General features: G+C 41.4%; 1 protein-coding gene across 1 annotated transcript in view; it reads left to right on the top strand.

The window, feature by feature from the left end:
- The window catches only part of LOC138974642 (multiple epidermal growth factor-like domains protein 11), a 56,713-nt gene that overhangs the window by 30,094 nt on the left and 13,453 nt on the right, over positions 1–13,166 (top strand). The window contains exons 4-5 of the mRNA XM_070347367.1: positions 451–552; positions 1,023–1,106. Coding sequence (XP_070203468.1) covers positions 451–552; positions 1,023–1,106 — 186 coding nt within the window. The remainder of the gene's footprint in view (positions 1–450; positions 553–1,022; positions 1,107–13,166) is intronic.

A 13,166-nucleotide genomic window follows, 5' to 3' on the forward strand; every position in this document is an offset into this window, starting at 1 on the left:
AGCTACACCCCGGACACAACCTCACCGATGACATATGTGCGCGCTGAACCGATTTTTTTGTGTTTTTGTTTTTGTTGTCGGGATCCACTACCAGTAACTCTTCCTTATCTTCTCCAGTGTTTTCAGCCGCGATTATCTCCCTTCCTCCGTGTGGCGTCAATCCTTATTCCCGTTACTACGTTACTTTTAGAAGGTCACTGCACGTTACTATTTTTAGAAGGTCTCCAGTGTTTTGCGCGTTTATCTCCTTTCCTTCGTGCGCCGGCGAAGCCGGCGTACACCCGGCAAAGCCGGGTCCCAGGCGCAGCCTGGTATTCGGCTCTACTTCTCCCCGGCGAAGCCGGTACCCGGCGAAGCGGGTAAACATCTAGTTTCAAAATAAAGTCGATCAATACATACACGTTATACAAATAACTTACAATAATTAATTTCTCGCTGCGTCCATTTCAGAATGCGTGGATAAATACTCCACGTTCAACGGCAATACTTGTCAACCGTGCAGTTCTGACTGCCGAGACGGAGAGTGTGATAGAGTCACTGGCATTTGCATAGGTCAGTGAATATAATTAGTATTCGTTGTCTTCGTTTAGTCTGTCAATCATCGTGTGTGTGTGTGTGTGTGTGTGTGTGTGTGTGTGTGTGTGTGTGTGTGTGTGTGTGTGTGTGTGTGTGTGTGTGTGTGTGTGTGTGTGTGTGTGTGTGTGCGTATCTATGGGTCTACGTATGTCTGTGTGTGCGTGTTTTCGCGCGGGTGTGTGTGTGTGTGTGTGTGTGTGTGTGTGTGTGTGTGTGTGTGTGTGTGTGTGTGTGTGTGTGTGTGTGTGTGGAAGAAAGCAGCCCGAATTTGAATGAGGGTAACTTCATAGGACTATATTAAATCTTATCCTTGTCCTTTTCCTTGTCCTTATAAGAACACTTTTAAGTAAACCATTGGTTTTGCATCTCAATGTATTCTGAGTATACTTAGCAATAATTAGGGGGGCCTCAATGTTTATCGTTGGTTATACTTTTGCTGTTCGCAGGCTGCGAAAATGGTTTCTACGGGGACCAGTGCACATCACGATGCTCATCAAGCAATTCACGGTGTGCACAGTGTGCCCAGGACGGTACATGCATATCCTGCACTGGTGCCTTTGTACCTCCCACGTGTACAGGTGTGTGTGTGTGTGTGTGTGTGTGTGTGTGTGTGTGTGTGTGTGTGTGTGTGTGACTGTTTAAACCATAGTTGTCGCGGTGTTTGTTTTGCGTCGGTGTTGGCATTTTTTTTCAGCTGAATAGCCAACGCGTCTTCTCGCAACGTTATTTTGTGCAAAAAAAAGTTTGATTTATATTACATAACAAAGAATTGCCCAACATTTCATCGTTGTTGGTTTTTTCTCCTTTTTATATTTAGTCAAGTTTTGACTAAATATTTTAACATCGAGGGGGAATCGAAACGAGGGTCGTGGTGTATGTGCGTGTGTGCGTGTGTGTGTGCGTGTGTGTGTGTGTGTAGAGCGATTCAGACTAAACTACTGGACCGATCTTTATGAAATTTGACATGAGAGTTCCTGGGTATGAAATCCCCGAACGTTTTTTTCATTTTTTTGATAAATGTCTTTGATGACGTCATATCCGGCTTTTCGTGAAAGTTGAGGCGGCACTGTCACGCCCTCATTTTTCAACCAAATTGGTTGAAATTTTGGTCAAGTAATCTTCGACGAAGCCCGGGGTTCGGCATTGCATTTCAGCTTGGTGGCTTAAAAATTAATTAATGACTTTGGTCATTAAAAATCGGAAAATTGTAAAAAAAAATAAAAATTTATAAAACGATCCAAATTTACGTTTATCTTATTCTCCATCATTTGCTGATTCCAAAAACATATAAATATGTTATATTCGGATTAACAACAAGCTCTGAAAATTAAATATATAAAAATTATTATCAAAATTAAATTGTCGAAATCAATTTAAAAACACTTTCATCTTATTCCTTGTCGGTTCCTGATTCCAAAAACATATAGATATGATATGTTTGGATTAAAAACACGCTCAGAAAGTTAAAACAAAGAGAGGTACAGAAAAGCGTGCTATCCTTCTTAGCGCAACTACTACCCCGCTCTTCTTGTCAATTTCACTGCCTTTGCCATGAGCGGTGGACTGACGATGCTACGAGTATACGGTCTTGCTGAAAAATGGCAGCTACTTGACTAAATATTGTATTTTCGCCTTACGCGACTTGTTTACATTTAGTCAAGTTTTGACTATATGTTTTAACATAGAGGGGGAATCGAGACGACTGAGGGTCGTGGTGTATGTGTGTCTGTGTGTGTGTGTGTCTGCCTGTCTGTGTGTGTGTGTGTGTAGAGTGATTCAGAGTAAACTACTGGACCGATCTTTATGACATTTTATATTAGAGTTCCTGGGTATGATATCCCCGGACGTTTTTTTCATTTTTTTCCGTAAATTGATGACGTCATATCCGGCTTTCTTGTAAAAGTTGAGGCGGCACTGTCACACCCTCATTTTTCAATCACATTGATTGACATTTTTGTAAAGCAATCTTCGACAAAGGCCGGACTTCGGTATTGCATTTCAGCTTGGTGGCTTAAAAATTAATTAATGACTTTGGTCATTAAAAATCTGAAAATTGTAATTACATTTATTTGTATAAAACGATCCAAATTTACGTTCATCTTATTCTTCATTATTTTCTGATTCCAAAAACATATAAACATGTTATATTCGGATTGAAAACAAGCTCTGAAAAATAAAAATATAAAAATTATGATCAAAATTAAATGTCCGAAATCGATTTTAAAACATCTTATTCCTTGTCGGTTCCTGATTCCAAAAACATATAGATATGATATGTTTGAATTTAAAACACGCTTAGAAAGTTAAAACGAAGAGAGGTGGGTCAACACTTCTTGTTGTGCTTTCAAAGAGAAGTGTTTGTGGCCTGTTTTGACCCAAAAAGGTAGGTCAAGGGCAGTAATCCCCTGGCCCATTAACCTTATTTATCAGTATCCGAATGTTGCATCATTCGTTTTTCCTGTTTTACGTCATAACTTTTGTTTATTATTCACTATTTCAATTTAATTTGCTTTTCTTTGAAAGGTTCTATTTGAATATTATTTCACTCTACGTGGACTGAACCGCAAATAATGTGTTTGGACTTCTGGTTTAAGAATGTTTGTTCAGAATGGTGAAAGTATGGGGTGTGACTACTTTGATATTGGCATGTTTACGAAAGCCTATTCCTTTGGTAGTCGTCCTTGGCTGGCGTGTTCACAAAGCGTGCTATGCATCACAGCGAAACCACTACCGCGCTAAACAGGCTCGTCAGTTTCACTGCGGTTTGCACGATCAGCGGACTACGGTCATTGTAAAAAAATGCAGTGCGTTCAGTTTCATTCTGTGAGTTCCACAGCTTGACTAAACGTAGTAATTTCGCCTTACGCGACTTGTTTTTATATTTAGTCAAGTTTTGACTAAATATTTTAACGTAGAGGGGGGAATCGAGACGAGGGTCGTGGTGTATGTGTGTGTGTGTGTGTGTGTCTGTCTGTCTGTGTGTGTGTGTGTGTGTAGAGCGATTCAGACAAAACTACTGGACCGATCTTTATGAAATTTTACATGATAGTTCCTGGGATTGATATCACCGAACGCTTTTTTCATTTTTTTGATAAATGTCTTTGATGACGTCATATCCGGCTTTTCGTGAAAGTTGAGGCGGCACTGTCACGCTCTCATTTTTCAACCAAATTGGTTCAAATTTTGGTCAAGTAATCTTCGACGAAGCCCGGACTTCGGTATTGCATTTCAGCTTGGTGGCTTAAAAATTAATTAATGACTTTGCTCATTAAAAATCGGAAAATTGTAAAAAAAAAAATGTTTTTATATAAAACGATTCCAATTTACGTTCATCTTATTCTCCATCATTTGCTGATTCCAAAAACATATAAATATGTTATATTTGGATTAAAAACAAGCTCTGAAAATTAAATATATAAAAATTATTATCAAAATTAAATTTTCGAAATCAATTTAAAAACACTTTCATCTTATTCCTTGTCGGTTCCTGATTCCAAAAACATATAGATATGATATGTTTGGATTAAAAACACGCTCAGAAAGTTAAAACGAAGAGAGGTACAGAAAAGCGCGCTATCGTTCTCAGCGCAACTACTACCCCGCTCTTCTTGTCAATTTCACTGCCTTTGCCGTGAGCGGTGGACTGACGATGCTACGAGTATACGGTCTTGCTGCGTTGCATTGCGTTCAGTTTCATTCTGTGAGTTCAACAGCTACTTGACTAAATGTTGTATTTTCGCCTTACGCGACTTGTTTTTTTTTTTTTGCATTGAGCTTCTGCTTGGTATCTCTACAAATATTATTTAACTGGATTATTGTTATGTTTTAGAGTAAAACTTCCACACTACTCCAATTTCAGTTTGCCAGGATGGATACTTCCCGCAATTAAGTGTTGACACTTACTGTCTTCCCTGCACAACAATTAACTGTTTAAACTCATGTGACAAATTCACGGGCAAATGTGACGGTGGGTGGATACTTTTTGTCTCTTTTCGTTTTATTTTAGTCATACTGATTGGTACATTTTTGCGGTCAATTCGGCCGAGGGGGTTTCACGGGTGTATGCAAAGAAGTGTGTGTGTGTGTGTGTGTGTGTGTGTGTGTGTGTGTGTGAGCATGTGTGTGTGTGTGTGTGTGGCGCGTGTGTGTGTGTGTGTATGTGTGTGTGTGGCGCGTGTGTGTGTGTGGCGCGTGTGTGTGTGTGTGTGTGTGTGCATGTGTGTGTGTGTGTGTGGCGCGTGTGTGTGGTGTGTGTGTGTGTGTGTGTGGCGCGTGTGTGTGGTGTGTGTGTGTGTGTGTGTGTGTGGCGTGTGTGTGTGTGTGTGTGCATGTGTGTGTGTGGCGCGTGTGTGTGTGCGTGTGAGTGGCGTGTGTGTGTGTGTGTCTGTGTGTGTGTGTGTGTGTGTGTGTGTGTGTGTTTCTATAATCCAGCGTAATTTGACATTGATAAGATGATCTTTTCCGTGCTCATTAAAATGTTGGTCTTGTGCTTTCGTGCACACACGATGGGGGATAAGGCATTAGCAGGTCTGCACATAAGTTGACGTCTGAGATCTGAAAAATCCCCACCCTTAATCCGCCAGGCTCGGTTATGAACTTCCGCACTGGAGGCCGATGTTATAGAAGCACACACAAAATCTAGCGTGCTTCACCAGAAAGCTCTGTATGGCTGCCTAAATGGCGAGGTTAAAACGGTCATACACGTACAAACCCATTTGTGCATTAAACACAAATGTATGTGGGAGCTTCAGCCCATGAGCGCAGAAGAAGAAGAACACGAGCATTCAGTTGAGACACGGGGGTCACAAGTCCAGCTCTATAAATTGAGAAAACGAGCCCCCTTAACAATCTTTGATAAAGGGTCAATAAAGGGTTGACAAAATGTGTAATTGCTGCTTAAAATTCTTACGTTTAGACAACGATGCTGCGGTTGTATACGTAGAGGTTACATGCCGAGTCTCAGTGATTATCAAAAATAATGGTCGAAGTTAGCGGATCATGAAAAATGCGAGCTTTAGCGAGCTTTATCCTGACCGCGAACTGAGACCATTATTTTTGATAATCACTGAGACGAGGTGTGTAACCTCTTTATTCCTCCTTTCTTCAGTTATTCAAAGAAAAGAGGAGGTTTTTTGCGAAAGTTTGATCGAATCCTATTCACTCAACCAGTCAACCTGCGCAGGCGATCGATTAATGCGCGGTTGTATAGTTCCGTGCAAATCATTCCATTCTGTTAACACTTCTTGTCAGTTTTCCTATTTTGGACTAAAATCAAGTACACAGATATGCTGTTATTCTGCTGTGGCGGCAAAGGCAGATATTGTGTGTTCTGTATATGTTTTGGTATCGGTTAGGATAATGTTCTTTGGTCAAATGGGACTAGCAGACGAACTTTTGCACCCGTGTTCCAACGTTAAAAACTGTATGAAGTTAAGTTTTCTGGGGAAAATAGTGTATGAAACCGCTTTATGTTGTTTAAATTGATGAGATGTGTGCATTTGGTTGCGTGTGATCTGTTTATTAAATGAAATATTGTTGAAAACTGACCGTCGGATTGCAGTCTGTTGTCGAAGAAACTGAGTGAAAAGAAGGGGAACTACTCTTGTCGCTAGACAAAGTATGAGTTACTTGCCTTGGGAAATTGCTTGTGATGAACGTCTGATCTAGATTCAGAAAACAACCGAACTCATGGATTTTATATGGAGATTCATGTGTTCAGGCCTGTAGTTGTTAATTTAAATGCGGTATGTTTGTATTGTTTGCTCCAGAGATGTATACTTCGTACATTAGAGCGTCCGGAACTTTTCAGTCGCAAAAAGTAGTACCGAAACAGAACAGCTTCTCAACCCATTGCACTATCGAGGATTCAGGCTGTTGCTGGGTCGTTATTTGTTTGGTTGCTGGGTCATTATCGAAAAATAACTACCCCTACAAGTTTACAGAGGTAAAGAAGCAGAGGGGGGAATAAATTAGCTTAACAACAATGTTAACAGGCTGCAAGCCAGGCTTTAGCGGAGACCAGTGCAGGTTGCCATGCCATGACACAGTTATCCGGTGTACAGAATGTGAACGAAACGGGACGTGTACATCCTGCATTGGTAACTTCACACTCCCCGACTGTACAGGTGATTTGTGTGTGTGTGTGTGTGTGTGTGTGTGTGTGTGTGTGTGTGTGTGTGTGTGTGTGAACATTGTTTTTGTAGTCGTTGCATACGACATGTTGAATAGAATAAGTGAGAGTTATGCTGGACTAGTCTATTGGGCCGAGGTGCACCGCAAGAAAGATACCAACCGAGTGGGAGCCAGCCGCGGTGTTAGACTGGTTGAAATTGAGATTTGTTGTGATTTCAACCAATCAGACCCCGCGGTTTGTTCTCTCACCCACTTTCGATTCGTGCACATCAGCCCACTGGCACCTAAGAGATTACCAAGCATTGTAGGAACAAGCGACCTTCATCCTCGTGTATAAAATATTGTGTCGTATGTATGTTGTTTTGTCGTCGTCGTATTTCTCACTACTGTTTATTTTCTGTTCAACACAACTCAAGATACTTGTGTTCATGAATTTAATATTTGCATCGTTTTGAATTGTTTCTTTTGTCTTTGATGCCAAGCGAGTTACACACGAAATAAACGGCTTGGTGTAAACTACATTCGGTGTATTCTGGTATTAGATGTTACGCATCCGTACAAATGCTACCTAACACATGCCGTTCCTAAATGTAATATTTTTATCAAGAGATTTGCTTTCATGCTACGTCCATTTCAGTTTGCCAGGATGGATACTCTACGTACAATGGCAATGGCAATGCCTGTCTACAATGCAGCTTGAACTGTTTCGACGCTTGTGATAAAGTCACCGGCAGATGTAATGGTGAGTCGATACGTGAAATCGTTGTTTCAGTCTGTCAAGCAATGTTATGGACACGGAGTTTAGGGTCAAACGCGCTAGGAAGAAGCGAACAGTGTATGAACTGTTACAAAGCACACATACAAACAGAATAAAAACACACAAAAACTGCACTAATGTTCAGATGCTCTTGAAAGTTAAATAGTGGCTTAATTGATGCCAGACTATCGCACCATGCGACTGTGTTTTCATTAACACCCGTCCTTGGGGGAGATGGTCGGTTCATATGGTCTGGTGACCTGCTTTTTGTCCATTAAAACATGAGGCTACAATATAGGAACTGTAATTTAAAGTCTTTGAATTTCTTGTAAAACAATGATTGAATTTATTTCTTTTAGTATCTCAATCTGCGTGTTCACTTTCTTACATGTTTTTCTTTCAAAAACAAATATACACAGACACTCATTTTCACTTCAACATCATGGTTTCCTGCTTCAGATTCAATTGGCACAACTCTTTCACAGCCCATGAAAAACTCCACAAAGTTATTTCTGATTTTGATATGTTATTGTAGTTATATAGTTAGGACTGGGTGGCCGAGTGGTAATGCACTTGCGCTCGGAAGCGAGAGGTTGCGAGTTCGACCCATGGTCAGGGCGTTAGCAATTTTCTCACCCCTTTCCTAACCTAGGTGGTGGGTTCAAGTGCTAGTCTTTCGGATGAGACGAAAAACCGAGGTCCCTTCGTGTACACTACATTGAGGTGTGCACGTTAAAGATCCCACGATTGACAAAAGGGTCTTTCCTGGCAAAATTGTATAGGCATAGATAAAAATGTCCACCAAAATACCCGTGAAAAGTAGGATATGCGCCGAAATGGCTGCGATCTGCTGGTCGATGTGAATGCGTGATGTATTGTGTAAAAAAATCCATCTCACACGGCATAAATAGATCCCTGCGCCTTGAGTCCGAGTCTGGAGATACGCGGCGATATAAGAATTCATATACAATAGAGCTCTATAACTACGATTACAAATCATCATTAGATACCTGTTATTAGTACACTCTTTGATTGCAATTTATGTTCCTTTATGGTCAGACGCGTCATTTGTAATTTCCATAATGAGGTGAAAGGTGGTATAAAGCTTTGTAATCCGGAGAAACCATTGTGTGATCATCTGAGCATTCGCTTTGGATAGCTAAACCATTGTGTTAACATCTGAGCATGCGCAAAACTCTTTAATTTGTAGCTGCGTAGGAATCTTCATATACCAATGCGCGGAAACAAACATTGCGCTCCAAGGAAAAGGAGGTTGTTCACCGGTTCGAAACAAAATCTCAAGTCCAATAACATTGATTTCATACCACCTATATTCCTCATCGTGGATCTGGAAAAAAAAGATATTTCTTTCATTTCGTCCACTTACAACCAAAATGCTCCTAAGAAATAACACTTTGAAAGCTGTGACATTTCTGTCGTCTGCAGAGTGTTTCTGCTTGTGAGATCTACAAGCGACAAGCAACAATGATTGTGAACGATAAAGAATGAGCGATAATGACAACTCCTACAAGAAACATTCACTTTCTGTATCCTTATCAGTACGTACCAGGGTTCCACATCACGTAAAATTGGAGGTATTATACCCTCTGACCCCCCAAATTACGTACGAGACGCTCTTTGAAAGGGTGTCGGTAAGTAACAATTATTTTGCCAAGAGGTATAATAACGTACGACTTAAAAGGCAAAAAGGTATGACTTTGATCGTTTTACAAACGGTACAACTGGTTATGCGACGCTCGAGTTCCGCTATTTTCGGTTCTGTTGGTTCCGCGAAGACCGCGAGCGTGCAAGTTTGCAGACGATCAGTTTTGTCACTGACTTTTTGTTTGAAAATGCCAAGACCAAGAAAGCCTGCTGCAGTTGATCCAAAACAACGAACTTGGACGTTTGCGATACCTGATTTTAGCATGCTTGGTGAAATTCTCTTGACCATTCCAATCACTTCTGTACCCTGTGAGAGAGGCTTTAGTCAACAGAACCGGGGGAAGTCAAAGCTAAGGAACCGACTCTCAGTGGAGAGACTGGCCAACAAAATGATGATTAAACACGTAGGCACTGACCTAAAGCGTGACATCACTGGAAGGGCATTGCAAGTGCACGGAGCCATGAGGAAAAGGAAATCTGTTGACAGTGGCTGTGACTTGCAAAGCAAAACACCAAGACTTCACCTAAAGACTGAGTTGCAGAGTAATATTAGAGCCATAGGCCTACAGTTGCAACGCCCTTTCAATGATGCCACGCTTTAGTGTGTTGGAACTTAGATTGAACTGTTGTTGTGGAGAGACACAGTCACAAGTGTGTTGCAGATGTGAATTTCAACAGGCACTTGATAGGTGTGTTGTTAATTTGTAACCAACAACTGAACAGGCAAATAATTTCAAACTTATTGATACTCATAATAATGTTCTTGTTGTTGTGGAACTGAACTGACTTTTCATAGCATTACCCTGAATTTGTGGGGGAAAAAACTGTGTGGCACTGCACTGTTGAACTCATAATTGTCAGTTGGTGGCTGGGTTCTGGGTTATTAATAAAAGTTTACTGTTCAGAATTTCAAGCCAGTTTACTTGTTCATTTTGTGAAAGCTCTCAGCCTCTGACTAGTGTTTTGATACCCCGGTAATTGCTGTAAATGTGTAAGTGTTATTCACTTATTGTAATACTACAAGCAAGAATTTACACATATGACATTTCACAATGGTCATAAATTATTTCCTTTATTCAAAGCACTCTCAAATTGACAATGCAATTTGCACACATTGACATCATGCACATGCAAGAACCTGGTAAAACAGCAAAGCAATACACCGAGTCGCCGACAACATGCCATACCCTTTGATCAATCAGGAAAGGGTATGAAAACCCTTTACTTTTTTGGTGAAAGGGTATGAATACCCTTGACCTCAGAGCCTGTGTGGAACCCTGCGTACGTGCTGCAAGAACATTTCTTTTTAGTTTACGCCAGGCCACCATAAACGATCTCCAATTGTGAACGACAGCACTGAAATGTCGCGCGACACAAAACTGTTTTGCCAGGAGACCGACTATTGAACTCCGGACGTCAAATGTTCGACAATAAATTGCAATATTTGTGTCCAAAATATGACATGTTTGGCAAAAGTGTCAGTACGTGTGAACTCAATATAAGGTGCGAGCACAGATTACAACAGAAGCTCAGAAATACAACATCACATGATCGGACTACTTTCAAGCTCGGATGCACGAAACACACCCATTGAAAACAGACTTCCGGATCAGGCCTCGATGCCCTGTATGGGATGTAAATTGACGCAGTGATGAGTCCAAATAAATAGCAACACACGTAAGTCTAACCGCATTAAAAGTGTCCTAAGGAAATTTGATACCTGTTGCATGTGCATACTTGCATTCCCACTTTCACTCCTTGCTGATTACAATGTTAACAGACTGCAAGCCAGGCTATCACGGAGACCAGTGCAAGTCACCATGCTCATCCCTTTCTGTCCGGTGTACACAGTGTGAACAGAACGGGACGTGCACAGCCTGCAGCGATAACTTCACACTCCCAGACTGTACAGGTAATACATGTGCAATGGTGTAATTATGTGCTTTAATTTTTTTTTTTTTTCAAGCTTATAATCAACGCAGAAGTGACGTCCGGAAACAGACAGTGTGTCACAAACATGCACTCTGAGACTGCGCTGAATGGATATAAACTGGTTACGAGAGAGCGCTGAGTACTTACAGTATGTATATGTATAGATGTGTGTGTATGGTGCGTGTTGTTTGTTGTCGTTGCAACCAGTCTGTGTGTCGTTTCCCCTGCTGTGTTGTGTCAGTCCCCCCCCCCCCCCCCCCCCCCACTACTTCCCCCTTCCTGCCCCTTGTGTATGTAAGACGGTGGTCACAACAAAACTGTACCTGTTCATTCCGTGATATATTCCTTGCTATGTCGGAATCATGCACACGATGTAAATATTCACCTGCAGCACCACAAATCAACTCGAATGCAGTGCTTCTATATATATATACGACTAGTGTCTGTGTGTCTGTGTGTCTGTTCGCAATGCACGGCCAAAGTTCTCGGTCGATCTTTTTGAAATTTGGAGACCGTATTCAGCTACACCCCGGACACAACCTCATCGATGAGATATTTCAACACGTGCTCTCAGCGCGCAGCGCTGAACCGATTTTGATTTTTCTCTGGATCCATTCCCAGTAACTCTTCCTTATCTTCTCCAGTGTTTTCAGCCGCGTTTATCTCCCTTCCTCCGTGCGGTGCGCCGGCAAAGCCGGCGTACACCCGGCACAGCTGGGTCCCCGGCACAGGCGGGTATTCGGCTCGACTTCTTCCCGGCGAAGCGGGTATTCATCTAGTCCATATATATATATATACGACTAGTGTCTGTGTGTCTGTGTGTCTGTCTCTGTGTGTGTTCGCGATGCACGGCCAAAGTTCTCGATGGATCTGCTTCAAATTTGGTGGGCGTATTCAGGTAGACCCCGGACACAACCTGATCGATGAGAATTTTCAACACGTGCTCTCAGCGCGCAGCGCTGAACCGATTTTGGTTTTTCTGTTCATCTTCCCAGATCCATTCCCAGTAACTCTTCCTTATCTTCTCCATTGTTTTGCTTTTATCTCCCTTCCTTCGTATGGCGTCAACCCATATTCCCGTTTCTATTTTAAAGAAGGTCACTGTCGACAACGCTCAATCCATATTCCCGTTATACTATTTTTAGAAGTTCACTGTCCCGGCGAAGCCGGGTATTACTCTTCCTTATCTTCTCCAGTGTTTTGTGCGTTTATCTCCCTTCCTTCGTGCGGTGCGCCGGGTCCCCGTCGCAGCCGGGTATTCGGCTCGACTTCTTCCCGGCTAAGCCGTATCTGGCGAAGCGGGTATTCATCTAGTGTTTCTATATATGCATTGGAAGTTACTCGAAGTGTTGTTGTCCGTGTTGACAGTTTGGTATGTCAGGTGTGTTGTCGAATTTGTCCAGCATGCAAGTTGACATGTTTGTGTTTGATTTGCATCGAATGTACAGTCTTGTATGAAATGGAAATTACATTTGAAGATGGCTATGTGTGAATTATTGAATATTGTTACTTTTAATGTAAATGGTTTAGGAGATTTTTAGAAAGAAACAAGTCGCGTAAGGCGAAAATACAACATTTAGTCAAGTAGCTGTCGAACTCACAGAATGAAACTGAACGCAATGCAACGCAGCAAGACCGTATTCTCGTAGCATCGTCAGTCCACCGCTCATGGCAAAGGCAGTGAAATTGAAAAGAAGAGCGGGGTAGTAGTTGCGCTGAGAAGGATAGCACGCTTTTCTGTACCTCTCTTCGTTTTAACTTTCTGAGCGTGTGTTTAATCCAAACATATCATACCTTTTTGTTTCTGGAATCAGGAACCGACAAGAAATACGATAAAAGTGTTTTTAAATTAATTTCAAAAACTTATTTTTGATAATAATTTTTATATTTTTAATTTTCAGAGCTTGGTTTTAATCCAAATATAACATATTTATATGTTTTGGGGAATTAGAAAATGATGAAGAATAAGATACACGTAAATTTGGATCGTGTTAGAAAAATATAAATTCTTTTACAATTTTTAGATTTTTAATGACCAAAGTCATTAATTAATTTTTAAGCCACCACGCGGAAATGCAATACCAAAGTCCGGGCTTTGTCGAAG

This window comes from Littorina saxatilis, linkage group LG8 (assembly GCF_037325665.1).
Source record: "Littorina saxatilis isolate snail1 linkage group LG8, US_GU_Lsax_2.0, whole genome shotgun sequence".
NCBI lineage: Eukaryota > Metazoa > Mollusca > Gastropoda > Littorinimorpha > Littorinidae > Littorina > Littorina saxatilis.